Source organism: Halichoeres trimaculatus, unplaced genomic scaffold, assembly GCF_033239565.1.
Source record: "Halichoeres trimaculatus isolate MK-OKI-2021-1 unplaced genomic scaffold, fHalTri1.1 fHalTri1_scaffold_23, whole genome shotgun sequence".
Lineage (NCBI taxonomy): Eukaryota > Metazoa > Chordata > Actinopteri > Labriformes > Labridae > Halichoeres > Halichoeres trimaculatus.
In genome coordinates this window covers 11,232,925-11,247,322 of record NW_027437201.1, presented here as the reverse complement: position 1 = coordinate 11,247,322, position 14,398 = coordinate 11,232,925, and the positions used below count along the sequence as shown (strand labels likewise).

The following is a 14,398-nucleotide window of genomic DNA, read 5'->3' as shown; positions in this document are numbered from 1 at the left end:
AACTCCAATGTCATCAGTTGCTTTTGACCGAGGTCTGCTCTTTTACATCCCTCTGAGGTCCCCAGGATCCCTCGACCTGGGAGGCCAATTTCTCCTCCTCCGCTCCAGTGATTTTATGATCATCAGCTCTCTCTGTGACCCTGTGGCCTCTACTAACCAGAAGGCTAGCAACAACAACAACAACAATAATAATAATAATAATAATAATAATAATAATAATAATAATGATAATAATAATACATTTTATTTCTTGGTGCTTTTCAAGGCACCCAAGGACGCTGTTTAAAACATAGTTTAAAATGCAGATCGGATGATACACTTATTCAAGCTTGCACAAAAACTATCTTAGGAATCAAACATTAGTGGTGTAAGCAGCACCCTCAGCTCTGAACTCTGAGCTGAACACCAACCAAATGGTTGGTTCCAAATACCTCAAGGTGCTCGTCAAGATTATTATTTTTTTTAATATAAATATTTTTGTCGACACCTAACATCAAAGCGCTGATTGAAATACTAGTTACACACTTTCTATTTTGAAGCCCTGCACACTTTTTGGTCACAGACAAACCTTTGATTGGAGCAGGCATACAGTGACTTACACGTTCACTAGAGCAACAGTGCCACCTGGTGGAGGATTGAATTTAACAGAAGAAACTGCATTATTTTACTTTAACAGCAAATGTCATTTAAGAAAAGTTTCATTTAGGTTGCATCTGAGAATTGCAGTTTTTTTAATTTGGAGATGAGGACATTTTAAATCTTAAAATCTTATAATGTGTCTAATATTGTAATGATAACCTTAAGAGCAGTCTGGTAAGAGGTCTTTTTAAGACTCCGGCATTTTTAACCCTCCTTTCGCTTTGTCATTTCTTCTTCTAAATCTGTTTGTTACTGCTTTTATAAGGTTGGGCTGCATGCTTGTATAACAGGTGCTATATGTAGAAAAGAAAGAAAAGGGGAATATAGGAAAAGAAGGAAGGAAAGGAAAAAAGGAGAGAAAGGAAAGAATAAAGGATGAAAAATACAAAAAAGGATTCAGTTGAAAAAAAGAACAGACAAAAAGAAGCTAGAGAGATAGTATAAAAAGTATTTGGAAAAAAGTGATCAAAATAAGATAAAAGAAAAAAATGAGGGTGTAGAGATGAACTGTAAGATAAAAGGAAGGACATAAAAGGGCAAAAGATGAAGAAAAGTAAGTAATAGAAAAAGAAATGAAGAAGGTTAAGAAAGAAATGCAGTAAAAGAGAAAAAAAAGGTTGAGTTCAAGAAGTAGATCAGAGTGGTGATGTCACCAGTTGCTGAGCAGATTAGTCACCTCAGTTAGTTGGTAACAAGCAAACATGCAGTTGGTTGTTTGCATAAAATGTGCTTTTTGTGAGAAAGGAGGAAAAGGAGACAACAGAAAAATAGGAAAATAAGACAAAAAGAAAAAAAAGCTTTAAAAAAAGATATGTTTAAAGATATAGAAAGAAAAATAAATTCTAAAATAGGCTGTAGTAAGAAAATAGGAAGAGGGTAGAGGAGTGACAAAAAGTAAAGAAGTAGAAGAGGATTAAGTGTTAAAAGTGATGACATAAAATAGTGGAAAAGAAGAAAATGATAGCTCAATGAGATTGAAAAATATATAAGAAGAAATAAAAGATATAAAAGAGCAAAAGAGGAAGTAAGTTAATAAAAAAAAGATAGTGAAGAGAAGTGCGACCAGAAGAAAACTGAGAGAAAGAAAGATAAGGGAAACAAAAGTTGAGTTCAACAAATATTTCAATATTGTGATGTCATCAGTTGCTAAGCAGATCAGTTGGACTGTGTAAGTCCCAACATGAATCATGGATTTAAAAACAATTTGACCTGTTTTTTTTCTCATTATCAAGACAATCTGGCTTGAATCAAGTGAATCAATGTTTCTTCTGCACAGTTTGGGGATTACAACAAAATTAAGATCCTGATGTTGGGAGCTCAGTTTTTGCTGCAGTGGTATAGAAACAGGTTAATGAATAGTTTGATTTGTAAAAAACTAAATCCTGGCATGTTTTGGGAAAAATGTAACAACAGATTCAAAAAATGAATTCCATCTTTTCTGTGAGCTTCTTTCTTTACTTTGCTCAGACCTGCAGAGAACTTGATTCTGCTGCTATGAGTCAAGTTTTGTGGAAAAACTGTGCAGCTGTTTTGATGCTTGCACACATGTGGTGTACCCTGCGATGGGGATGATTCATAGCACAGAACCGGTCTGAGCACAAAGTAAAAAAGCGCAGAGGTGGAGGAGGTAGAAACACTCACCCACTGTCATGGACTCGGGCAGACCAGATGTTGGCAGGGAACTGGAGAGTGGAGCAGACTGTGTAGCTGGACTGGACTCCATACTGAAACACAAAGTATTTTCACTCCTCATAAAGTCTTCCACACTCTTTTTTTGTAACAATAACTGAGGCTTCAGAAATGTTTGAAAAATCTTGTCTGAAATTGTAAATGAAGTCAAACAGGAACACTAGTGACAGCTCACCTGAACGACAGCATGGATCTACTGCTCTCACAGTTCCCCACGGGCCCTGTTGTCTCACACTGAGCAGGAAACACAGCCGTGTCCTCTACAGAGCTCACTGAGGCAGAATCACAGTGAAAGTGAAAGTAAAGATGAAGCGATGCACAGAAAGTCCCCTGATTATGTGTTCAACATTTAAGCACTTGATTTAATCTAAAAGCAGCTGCTTTCAGCAAAAAGAACTGACAGACAAACATGAGGGAGAAACTGTTTCCCTGCTCTCAGGTCAGTCTGCATCAGGAAGTGTCTTGCTTGAGTTCCTTCCTTGTAGGTGCAGGATTTAGACAAATAAACATGCTCTGCTTTCACTTTGATGTTGTAAGAATTGCTTACCAGGCTGAGGGTCAGCTGGGTTCAGAGGAATCAGGATGTCCGAGCTGCTGTGGACCTTCATCACTTGTAAAGGGCTCCATGTGGACACAGTGGGCAGGCTGCCGACCACCATCCTGATACAAGACAAGATAAAAGTCAGATTGTTTTTTGTTTTTTTTCATTTTACTTAAATGTGAGTTTATTCAAGTCTTGTCTGTCCTTTAGATGGAAAATCAGATATTTTTTACTTAAATCTTCATTGTCCTCAAATATTTAGAGAGTCAGACTACTTCAGATCAGATGGCAAACAAAAGTCTCATCACAGTGTTTCTTTGCAACAACGGGACCACTTTTTGTCAGTCTTGGATGCTCACACTTTGAAAGCAAAACACTGAAGCGCACTAAGGGGTTATTTGAATGATCCTCTCAGCTAACAAGGTTTGTGTGAAACATGACAAAAGTCCAAAATCCTCCTGTCTTGATGAGCTGCCTGTGACAGCCAGCGTTGTATCATTGTCAAGAAACACTTCAAATTACAACCAACGCCTGGGCTTTAAAACCTGCTGACTCCTGACCTGGCTCCTCTCATTATGCCCGTTTGTTATTGTAGTCGAGCTACATATGATCTGGTTTTGACACATTTTTTATAGAAAGTCACTGGGTGTTTTTCGGAAGTTGCCGTGCACTACTTCCTGTCTCGTTCGATCTTCCCTACAGTGTCACAGCTACAGCATCGGGCAAAAATAGGACTGCTGCATATCACCTGCGACCTGACAGACCAGCCCTCGGAGTGGGTTGACAGACTGGAGACACATTTGGTGCATTTCAGCTGTAATAAGAACTCAAAACCTGCAATTCATCAATTAAACTCCATGTTAATGGATCCTCAACAGGCCTGAGATTAATCTGATAGGTTGTGAGTTGTTCCCTCAGTGTTTTGTTGTCCCTGACTCAACTTTTTAAACATGTCGCTCCTACATAGGAATTTAAGCATCTTTTTTCCATAAACACTTACATTTTTTAAGTTCTGATTAGGGGTGCACCAATCACAATTTTCTGGCCGGTCAACGATCTTTGATCTTTTAAAAGCCTGACCTGCCGATACTGTTTTTTTTGTTTTCTATAACTGGCAGCATATACCTTCAATGTTCCAACCTTATTTTATTGAAAATCATTGAACACTACCTGTGAAAGGATAAAATCTTCATGTCTAACTTAAACAACCAATAAAGTGTCCCAAGTTTTAGGTCTCAGAGCAAAAAGCAGCTGGCTGTCAGACCTTCCCAGACGTATATAAGATCAGTTTTATATGAAAGGATGAACCGATCACCCATCACCCATCACCCATCAGCGATCCCCCAAAATTAAGGAAATCAGCACCAGTCGATCGTGCATGTCTTGTTTTGATACTTGATTTCTGTCTTTGTGCTGTTTCCTGTTTCATACAGCATCAAAACGATTTTAAAACCACTCAAGAGTTATTATTATTTTTCACATTATACACAGCATCCACAGTTTTTGGGAAACCGGGTTGTAGTTCACCCTTTGCAGGAAAGTTTTTAATGAAGTTAGTTTGATTCTGCCTCTAAAGGCTGCTTATGCTTGTCATTTAAAATTAAATTAAGATAAAATTGCACGAGGGGAAGCTCGTTCCTGGATTCTACAGATCACTTCCCGCAGCTCATAACCTGACATCTCTACAAATAAAAACTAAGAGTGCGTCTTGATTAAAGTCATTATTTTTTATGATCTCCTGTTTAATTTTATGATCAAACGACTTCCTCAGGATTTCTGCTGAGCGGCGTCTGTCAGAACAAGGGGTAGTTTATAAGATTACTCCTTCAGGGTTTCATGATCAGACTTTAACCTGACTCACTGATCAGAGCTGATCCTCTCCTCCTCCTGAGTTTGTGCTTTAGGCTTGTACATGTCCTCCTCCTCCTCTTCCTCATCGTTGTCTATACTCTTACTGTCCGGCAGAGGAGGTGTGGTCGGGGGAGAGGTGCGGCATGGATGCGGGGACCCCACCCAGCTGACGATGCCTGGCTCATCCAGGCCGTTCTGGGCCGGTGACTCCGACAAGTCTGGCTCCAGTGGGTCTATCCCCTCCTCCACGCTGCTCTGAGCAGGGGCGGTGTGGCTTTTCCTCATGGAAGCAACCTTCTGGGAGTCATCCTCTCCTTCTTCTTCATCTTCTGCCCCTCCGTCCAGGTCGTCATCAAAGGATATGATGTTGGTGATTTTCTTTTTCCTGCGGCGCTCTTTCCTCAGCCCTGAGTCTGGAGGGAGGAGATGAAAAAGAAGTGTTGAAAATCTCAATCGCAACGTTTTTTTTAACCTTTTTTTCCACTTCCCAACAAATGAAACATTTGCATGATGACATCAGACCTTAAAGTTTATTTCACTGAGGCCTTGAAAGTTGCACTGCTCAACGAGTCTACTACCATCAAATAATCAGGAACACTGGAGTAAAGCTTCATTTAAACTCAGTGTAGTGCAAAGTTTTGAACCACACAGCTAAAACCAAAAGGTGACTTTTTCCCCCTGTGCACTGCATGAGGAGAGAAAACGCTGCAACTTTTCCCTCCATGGGACAGAACGAGGCAGACAGCTAAACGAGGTCAAACCAGAAAGCCAAGACTCTTAAAGTTTATTCTTCTCATGGGGGGTTTCATGGCTCATAAAGAACTCCGCTGCAGAGGAGTCGTGTGGATTTCCTTTGATTTGATTCACTGGTGTATTTATCAGCAACAACACTCAGGGTGGAATTTACTGAGAATGGCTTTAATCAGTAGATTAAACTATCATCACCAGCTTTCTTCAACATCACACAAATGCTTCATTCTGATTGGTCAAAAAATGTTGACAACCCCTTGACAATGGTTATGTTTAGAGGTGTCCAGATCCCAATCTCATAACATTTGCTGTCACTGAGCAGAATTTGCTGCCAAACACTTATGTGTCATTTCAACCGAGCACTCTGAGTTCGCCCAACCTCATGAAACTCATAAAAAACTAATAAAACAACGTATGATTCACTGATGAGGAACAACTGTCGCACTAAACTTTATTGCACGACACCTTCACAACCAAACATTTTACAGCAATAATATCTGCTTTACAGCACCCTATGGTAACTCTCCAGGGACATACCTTTCAAAAAAGCAAAGAGGCAAAAAACAACAGGACAGTCTGTTAGCTTAGGATTAGCATCTCTATGGCTTAAATGGAAACATATCGAACTAGAAAGTGAAAACAGTCTAACAGCCACACGTGAATACATCTATGCACCACAATCTTTTCCTGAGGCGTTCAATGTGACCGAAACATCCTAAGACAACTTGCAGCCAAGTTCACTAACCGAGGAAAAGCTGCGCCGCCTTTTCTGGGCTTTAAAAGAGTGGATAAATACCCACAGAGGGAGAGAGCGTCCTGCTCTTCTGACACTTCGTTTCACATCCTGCCTCACTGGAGCTGTACGGCACAGTCCATGACAACATGGGAGGTGATTCAAACTTGATGTGATCAGTTTGACAACAAACGTTTGTCTGGTGTTTCTGCCGAGCCTTGCTGTACATTGGATTGGTTCCCTTACTTTCCAGTTTCGGATGATTCATGTCAGCTGACACTTGCACAAGTCCTACTTTAATGTTATACTCCCTTTCAGCAGACTGTCTGCAACAGTTTGGTGTTAGTTGCAGGTTTGTACGATAATTTGTTACCTGACACTGCTGAAAATTATGATGACCCAGTACATATTCCATATTCTGGATCTTAGTATCCAGACTAGGGTCTGGATCGTACTTTTACATCTGTCAGAAATTATGGTGACCTTGTCTTGTATACTTCTGCAAAGCAATCCGAGCATTTATCGTGGAGTTATATACACAAATGGTGAAAACAGCCCTATCTCATAATGATAAAGAATCCTTTAAAAAGATCCTGGATCCAGACGGTGATCCATATCACCTTTAAAATTTAGTCACTTTTTTCCTTATCTCATCGTGAACATTTCCTGAAAATTTCATCCAGATCTGTTTGTGTGTTTTTGAGTTATATTGTTCACAGACGGACAGACAAACTCGTCTGAGTGCAACTTGAGGTTACGCGGTCACTTCATGTTGGGGTTTGTCGTCCCTTGTTGGATTCTATTTGGCATCACCACCCACTAACCACACAAAAATCACTAGCATTGAAAGCTATCGTGCTTTTATTTGAGGGATTATGTGTTGACAATTAGGATTATGAAAGTTAGAACACATAAATATTTCCGTTTCGTACCAGCAGAGGTGCTGCGTGGCAGGACAGGCAGGGGGTCTGACGCTCCATCCACTCTGGGGTTGAAGCCCGGCACCACTGCTGTAGCTGTGCTGATCTCCCTCAGTAGGCTGCTGACCCCCTGTGTGGACTCCTTCCACAGGCTGCCGATGCCCTGCGTGGACTCCTTCAGGAGGTGAGTCACCGAGGTGCCCCCTCCTCGTGTCACCCCACCGTTAAGGTCGCTGTTATCGATGTTGATGGCGAACAGGATGGAGTTCAGACCTACGAGAGAGGTAGAATGCAGTTTATAACTGATCCATCCAGGGTCAAACTTCTGTTCAGTGCTCGGTACGCCTCAGTCAGGCGATCGGAGATGAACTCAGTCTTCCTGCTTGTGTACGAAAAAGAGGAAAAAGGCTTTGGCATCAGATCAGTGCTTTAAGTTTTTAATATTTTAGAGTTTATGCTCATCTTAGTTTGTTATCAATAGTTCAACAGCAGGAGCACATCATTAGCTCTAACATCAACCACATCCAGCTACGCTGAATAAGTAAAAAGCTAAGTCAGGAGATGTTTTGCTTTGGCAGCAGCTTTTTTTCTGTGACACATGTTCAAATTCACAAACAATTAAAGTGAGGTGATACATTTTTTAACAGTATGAGTAAAAATGAAGACAGTGCTGTTTTACAGATCTTGTTCCAGAGAATGAGTAATAATGGAAAGGAACAAAGAAGAAGAAAAAAAACTGGCATGAAATAATGTGATAAATCAAAGAGGTGTTTTTTGTCTCTGAAAAGGAAATCTCACAGTTACTGTAGATCAACAGGATCAGCCCTGTGCCTGTCTCATCAGTTTCCTCATGCCTGGCTAGAGCCAGTTTTGCTTCTATTTAACTGCTTCAACCAGCATGCAACAGGGATTATCTAAAATTAACACTAACAATCCCATGAGCAGCTCTCTTGCGCCGACAAGACTTGTAACAGATCCATGCTCACACCCACCTCCAGGTTGCTGTAATGTTAATCATTGCCAGTACAGGCCATGGCTTTGCCACCAGGAAACAGCTGCAGTGCATCCAACCCCCAGTTAGACACGCCCCTTTATTCGTAACTACTACTTTTTAAGCACTTCAGACTGGCTATAAAGCAAACTGAAAGTTAAATTGTTGTTCCTTTATGACCTTGTGAAAACAAACAAGACCTTCAGACACATGATAATTTGTCTCTGTACTAGCTCCAACTACTACTGTGATTGTTCAATACCTAAAGCCACTGCTGGGGGTAGGTACCAGACAAATTGATAAATGGTACATCTTTTTTTCAGCCTTTTGGTTAGAAAAGACTGCAAGTGAGTAACACACTAAAAATAGGTCGATGTGTTTTTTTTTAGGGCCAAAACTGATAATTAGTAGTCCTAAGGCCGATAACCAATATTTGGAGGCAATATTCATTAGTGGTAAAAGTTAAAATATTAGAGTCAAAGTTTTGAATAATACAATTTCAACACTCAACTTCCTTTAAATTCTTTATCTTTCTCATAAAGTTAAATAAAAACTTGAAAAAAAAATTCCCTAAAGCTTTCAACAGTAAATAAATAAAATTTTGTTTTGTCTGTTTGTCACTTATCTTTGTTTTAAGGTACTGTGGGTGGGACAATGCTGAAGACAAAGTAGTGACTGCAGACAGAGAGGTGAAGCTGAATCAGAGCCAGAATAACACAGTTTCAGCTGTTGGATTAAATCAATCTGGCCGATAGTCTTGCCTTTCCCTTTAACAGACTGCTTTATTCACTGAGCTTTCACACACTCACATCAACTCATTAAAGAAAAAAATAAATGTTTCTTTATTTCTTGAATTTATTTTGTAGTAATGGTGGACACTGGAGCTGAACTGTCAAGTAAAAGGACAGAAGAGCAGAAGAAAGCTAAATGGGAGAGTGATAGAGCACAGGCTAAAGGCTAAAATATGAGCTAAAGGCTAAAACACAGGTTTAGATGTTTGTGCTAATGTTCATTCCAACCCACAGTCAGCAGTTATTCTGCAGTGGTCTGTTCAAACTTGAGAGTCTATCAATAAAATGAAGAGTGAGGTTACGTTAGCTCTGCTTGGTGAGGTTGAAGTTTGTGGGGAAAGTTAGAAACCACTCACAGCCCAGAGTACCAGGCTGTGTATAATACTAAATATAGCTGGTTTCTATACTACAGTACAAACTAAACTTACATAGTTTGCTTGCTGCCATGTTTCAAACGATAGCACTACATAACTTTTAATAAATACATCACCTTGTTCCATAGTATCTGGTAAAAAAGTTTCTTGGACAAAGAAAAGTTGTGTTCAAAAGAAATCACTCTCCAGTCGTTTGCTTCAAAACTAACATACCTCGCTAAAAGTCACATTCTCATGACAGTAAATACAAGTGCCTATGGGAAACGGAGACTTTATCCCTGAAAAACACTTGACTTTCAAGACAGTCCTCACAGCCCCTTTATCTTCTCAAAAATGAACCAGCATCATTTTTTCAGTCCGTTGTGACAGGCTGCTCTCTGATGTCAGGTCACATGAGCCCATCTGTCCCCCTCTCTCTGTGTTTACACATGCACTTTAAACACATGATCTGTAGATGTGAACAACTGTGATTACAGCTATACCCTGTGACCATATCAGACCAACATTTCTAATACCCCCATCTTTATTAGGCCTTTATTCTTTTATTAGGATCCCTATTTGCTGCCACTATTTATTCCCCTAAAGTCTGCCTCAATGTAAGCCAATTTAAGCACAGCATGACATATGCAGCGAGACAAACAAATGCAAAACTGCTAATAAGGCCAATGTTTTGGCTTCAGTAGCAAATATTAAAACAGAAACTCACCTGCTGCCATGGTGGGAAGCATGCTGGCTCTCTCTTCATCAAGAATAAAAGCCCAGTCTTCATAGTATGTTCTAGAAAACAGAGATGGGATGAATACGTCTTTTTTTCAGAATGAAAGAGGGAACATCAGCAATTATGTGGGGAGAAGCAGTTTTTTTTTTTAAGATTTTTGGGCATCCTTATATGTTGTCAGCTCACTTTTGTGCACAAAAACACTTTTTTTCTCTGGTGAAAGCACAACATACGACAGCTGAGAACAACAAACATATGAAAAGACACTGCACTCACCCAAGACGTGGGCGATCAGCCAGTAGTGTGTGCAGGTAGCGCTCCAGAGAGTGCTCATTGAGAGCGCAGCGCAGCCAGGCACGACCCCGGCCCAGCTCCGAGGAGATCTGACGCAGGGAGTAGAACCGCTGGAGCTCGTGACGGTTCAGATGCTCCTTTACGTAAAACCAGAAAGTCAACTCTGCAGGGGGGGAGCGAGGAGGGGTGAAAAAGAAGGAGAAAGAAGGAGAAGAGGAGTATAGTTGGCATAAGGGGAAAGGATGACGGGTGTGTGGCATGTGGGAAAAAAAGATTGAACACAGAGGTGTGCAAAGTTTGAGGGGAAAGGAGGTTGAATATATCGTCAAAGGGAGGCGTGAAGAGAGGAGGAGGAGAAATATGGACAAAAGGTGAGAATCAGTCATCTCATTTGTGGAAAAATAACTGTCCTGAAGTTAATAAGATGTTCAAAAGGTCAGTTAAGCAGAGGCAAAACATTTCACAAACCCTCAGAGTCAGCACATCCTCCGTCTCTTATTACCTATTACTCATTATTAACAGAAACCTACACCTCCTTCAGTAGAGCTCCATCCTGACCTTGTTAAGCATGCAGAGCTGACAGGTACTTCTACATTACTGTGTTGTATTTGTGGGAAAAAAAGATAAAACACAGAACTTCTATTGCTGTGTTTGAATGTTAAGTTTTCTGAGGTTGGGAATTAATATGTGTAAGTGCTATTTTGCATATGATTAGCATATAACCTCAGAACAATGTGTGAAAAAATGATGGCTGCTATTTCTGGTTTTGTCAGAGGGCTTGGCTTCATTAGGGAGCTCTGACTGCCTGAGTTCATCCGAAATCCTTTCTTCTAATAGACTCGGGTACAGTAAAATGTCACATATGGTGATGAATATGACATGGTAGCTGTTACAGAAGTCATGCATTACTCCTCCGTTTGGATGTAATAACCATGGGCTTCTTAAATATGACACAGTGGACGAAATTTATTCTAATGTGGTACTGATGTGGCTCTGCCAGGAGAATGGTCTATTTAGGTTCAAACGACTGCAAGTAAAACTGACTTGTACAGAGGTAAACGACTTATTTCTGAGTAGAGATACAGTAAAGCAGTGAAAAGAAGCACAAAGACCTCAGGCTGCAGTTTGTGAAGATGACTGTTGATACTGGAAAGATCTGATACAAGATTTGATTTAAAAACATGAACACCGAGCCTGTTTCCATATTTCGATTTAGACCGGAAACAACATTTACGCATATAGAGGGTATGCACATGATGTCACAGCAAGCAGAAGTCACTGCGGTCACGGCCACTAAACGGCAGAGGGAGATGATTGGCAGCTTTGGCTTGAATACCAGCGTCTAAACTCTAAAGCAAAATCTAAAAATGGGGATGAGCTATTGCACCTTTGATTACACGAACATGTTTGAAAAGCAATCAGAGTTTTCCATTGTGTGTTAGTTAATGTTAATTTATTCTATATTTTGGAGGTTAAATAATTCCTTGAATTACAAAATCTCTAAATGTTAGCATTTTTCATTCAGCTATATTTTTCATCACTAAAACATATTTTTTCTTTGTGTGATTATGAACCTTGTGCTCTGCATGATTTGTAAACTTACCAACTGAGAAAAACGCAGTTTTCCAAATAAGGGGTGTGGGAATAGGCAGTTGTAACCATGTTGTTTAAAGTATTTGATATCAACTGTACTTAAATACTGTCAAGGAGACTATACGTCTATTAATAATACAGTCTATGTTACATACCAAAAGTACAAATAGATAATACATGTATTCACTTGGGTCAATCCACTGTAAACTGTAAATTGAATTCTATAGATGCTTTTGTAGCTTTCAGGTTTTGCATTGTGTGTTTTCCTGGCATTGAAATCAGGCACAAATAAATGTCAGGATGATTTCTGGCCACATGTCGATGTTCGTGGACGCCTGGTTCTTTGGTAGCTTTTGCAAATCAACATTGATTCCAACTGTCCTTAATTTTATGTTATACTCTGCATTTTCCCCAGTCTCACCGTGTTTACTGCCGCTCTCCGCAATGCTAAGAGGGGTTTGTTTTGCCACTCAGTCCAACTTAAGTGGGCGTGTCCCAGAGGGGAAGTGACGTATGAATAAAATAAAATAACGCATAACCTCTGTATAAGTCCTGAAGGTCATTTGACAATTTTGACCTCAACTGTATGTGACATAACTCCTGTGGGGTTTGAGTACTGCTTGAGCACAAATGGTTCATTTTTTTATGTAAGCCCATACATGTGCAAAGCCACAGCAGCTGTAGTACAGACAGAGAGACTGAGGTTGAGAGACAGACAAGTGAATGCTGGGAGGAGAGTGAAACAGAGAAGCATAGACCTTCCTGTAGACCACCATTGTAAAGGAAGTCCAGTACCTGCTTCCGTCTTGCTACTGAAGCCTGCAGCCTGCTTCAGAGCAGCAGCGGTGAGAGCCAGGCCTCGGCTCTTCCTCAAACCATGCTGCAGCACCGCTTCAAACTGAGCACACAGACAGATGACCCTGCAGAGACAAGGACACACCATCGGATTTCTTTTTATTTGTACTTTATTTGTACTTTGAAACTTATTTGAGCTGCGTTTTAAAAGTACTCAGAACTTTTACTTCAAGGGTGCACTGTTCAAAGAATAAAATGTTTCTCCAGCCTATTGTTGCTTGAGTTTTTACCGAGGTCAAATACTTCTGAGGTTTGATGCTGCAAGAGCTCAACCAATCAAAAATGTTTTTAGCTGCAATGCCACTGTTCTTTCAGATGATACAAAGCTCATCATTACGACCCCAGTACCTAAGAGTACTCAGTGCAGGATGGTTTGTAAAAGAGGGAGCAACCTTGCACCACAACCTCAAAATGAGATCTGAGCAGCTCTTATGGAGTTTCATCAGACGTTTCTATTAAATGAAACAAGACGATATTACAGCCCTGCAGCCTGAAGTGCCCTGAAACAATTCCTGTAAAGCAAACAACATCTAGAGTGCTGAATAGACTCAGATAAAGTGTCAAATATTGGTATAAAACAGCTTTTCTCACCTGCTGTCTGAGTCTGTGGCAATCTCTTTTCTTCCTCCAAAGCGGATTTGGCACTGGGGAGATATGAAGGGAATGATAATAGCTGCGTATGAATACTTCAGTACACAATGAGCACATTTCTGGGAGGTCAGAACCTGCCAACGGCTGATGAAGACACAGAAAAGAAACAGCCTCTTTATGTTAAACAATACCCAATGTTGAATATCGGGGATATTTCAAATAACACTTGCCTGATGTTGAAGCGTTTACTGAGCTGATTTCTAAGAATTAGGGATTTATTTTGAGTTCTTGACACATTTTGCTTTAAATAGAAGCACTTAAAAGGAAAAAACCTGAAACAGGAAACCGGTCCAGTCCAGCCCTGATTCTGTAAACAGTTCAAACTCTCTCTTTCTCTCTTTGTGTGGAACAGGATGTCACCTCTAACGGTGTTATATTTCATCCTCAAAGTAAAAACGAATAATGAACTCTCAGAATGTAGAAGATTAAACTGTTCTGTTGGAAACAGCACTCGTGTTTACTTCCTTATTTTGTTTGGGGAGCACAAAAAAAGGAACTAAAAGTTGTTCAGAAGCTGAAAAAATTAGCAAGTTTCAGTGAAAGGCATTGTCACTAACTCCAGATAAGGTCCATGCTTCATCTACACAGGACATTCACCACGTTATTACTTTTACAGCGATTTTAGCCGTAATTTTTTTTACCTCCATCCCTCTCCTAAAAGGTGAGCTCATGAGACATCAAAGCAGGAAATCTTCAGGGAAAATTCACCCCACTGAGCAAGTTGGAAAGCATGATGACATCAAGATAAAGCCTGCTGCTTGGTGATCTGATCAGTGAGGCTGTCACAGTTTGTGCTATCTATTGTTACTGTTCCTGAATAAGACAAGTATGTGTTGGTACTCTAGTTATGTAACTTTTATGTGAGATTGTAAGGAGCAGCATTGTTAAGAGTTCAGGAAGCGCATTTAAATACTCAGTTACCAAATCCTGTAATAAGATTTCAGAAGTTGTTTACCTAAATAAACTAATATCTTCTATAAAATCATACTCCTAGCTCTGCACGCACTC

General features: G+C 40.2%; 1 protein-coding gene across 2 annotated transcripts in view; it reads right to left on the bottom strand.

The window, feature by feature from the left end:
- snx29 (sorting nexin 29) overlaps positions 1–14,398 on the bottom strand; it is a 184,891-nt gene that overhangs the window by 167,693 nt on the left and 2,800 nt on the right. For both annotated transcript variants that reach the window (XM_074663546.1, XM_074663547.1), the window contains exons 3-11: positions 13,331–13,383; positions 12,680–12,804; positions 10,274–10,454; positions 9,986–10,056; positions 7,136–7,396; positions 4,731–5,133; positions 2,876–2,988; positions 2,504–2,600; positions 2,281–2,363 (exon numbers count right to left, since the gene is read on the bottom strand). In XM_074663546.1, the coding sequence (XP_074519647.1) occupies positions 2,281–2,363; positions 2,504–2,600; positions 2,876–2,988; positions 4,731–5,133; positions 7,136–7,396; positions 9,986–10,056; positions 10,274–10,454; positions 12,680–12,804; positions 13,331–13,383 (1,387 nt within the window). The remainder of the gene's footprint in view (positions 1–2,280; positions 2,364–2,503; positions 2,601–2,875; positions 2,989–4,730; positions 5,134–7,135; positions 7,397–9,985; positions 10,057–10,273; positions 10,455–12,679; positions 12,805–13,330; positions 13,384–14,398) is intronic.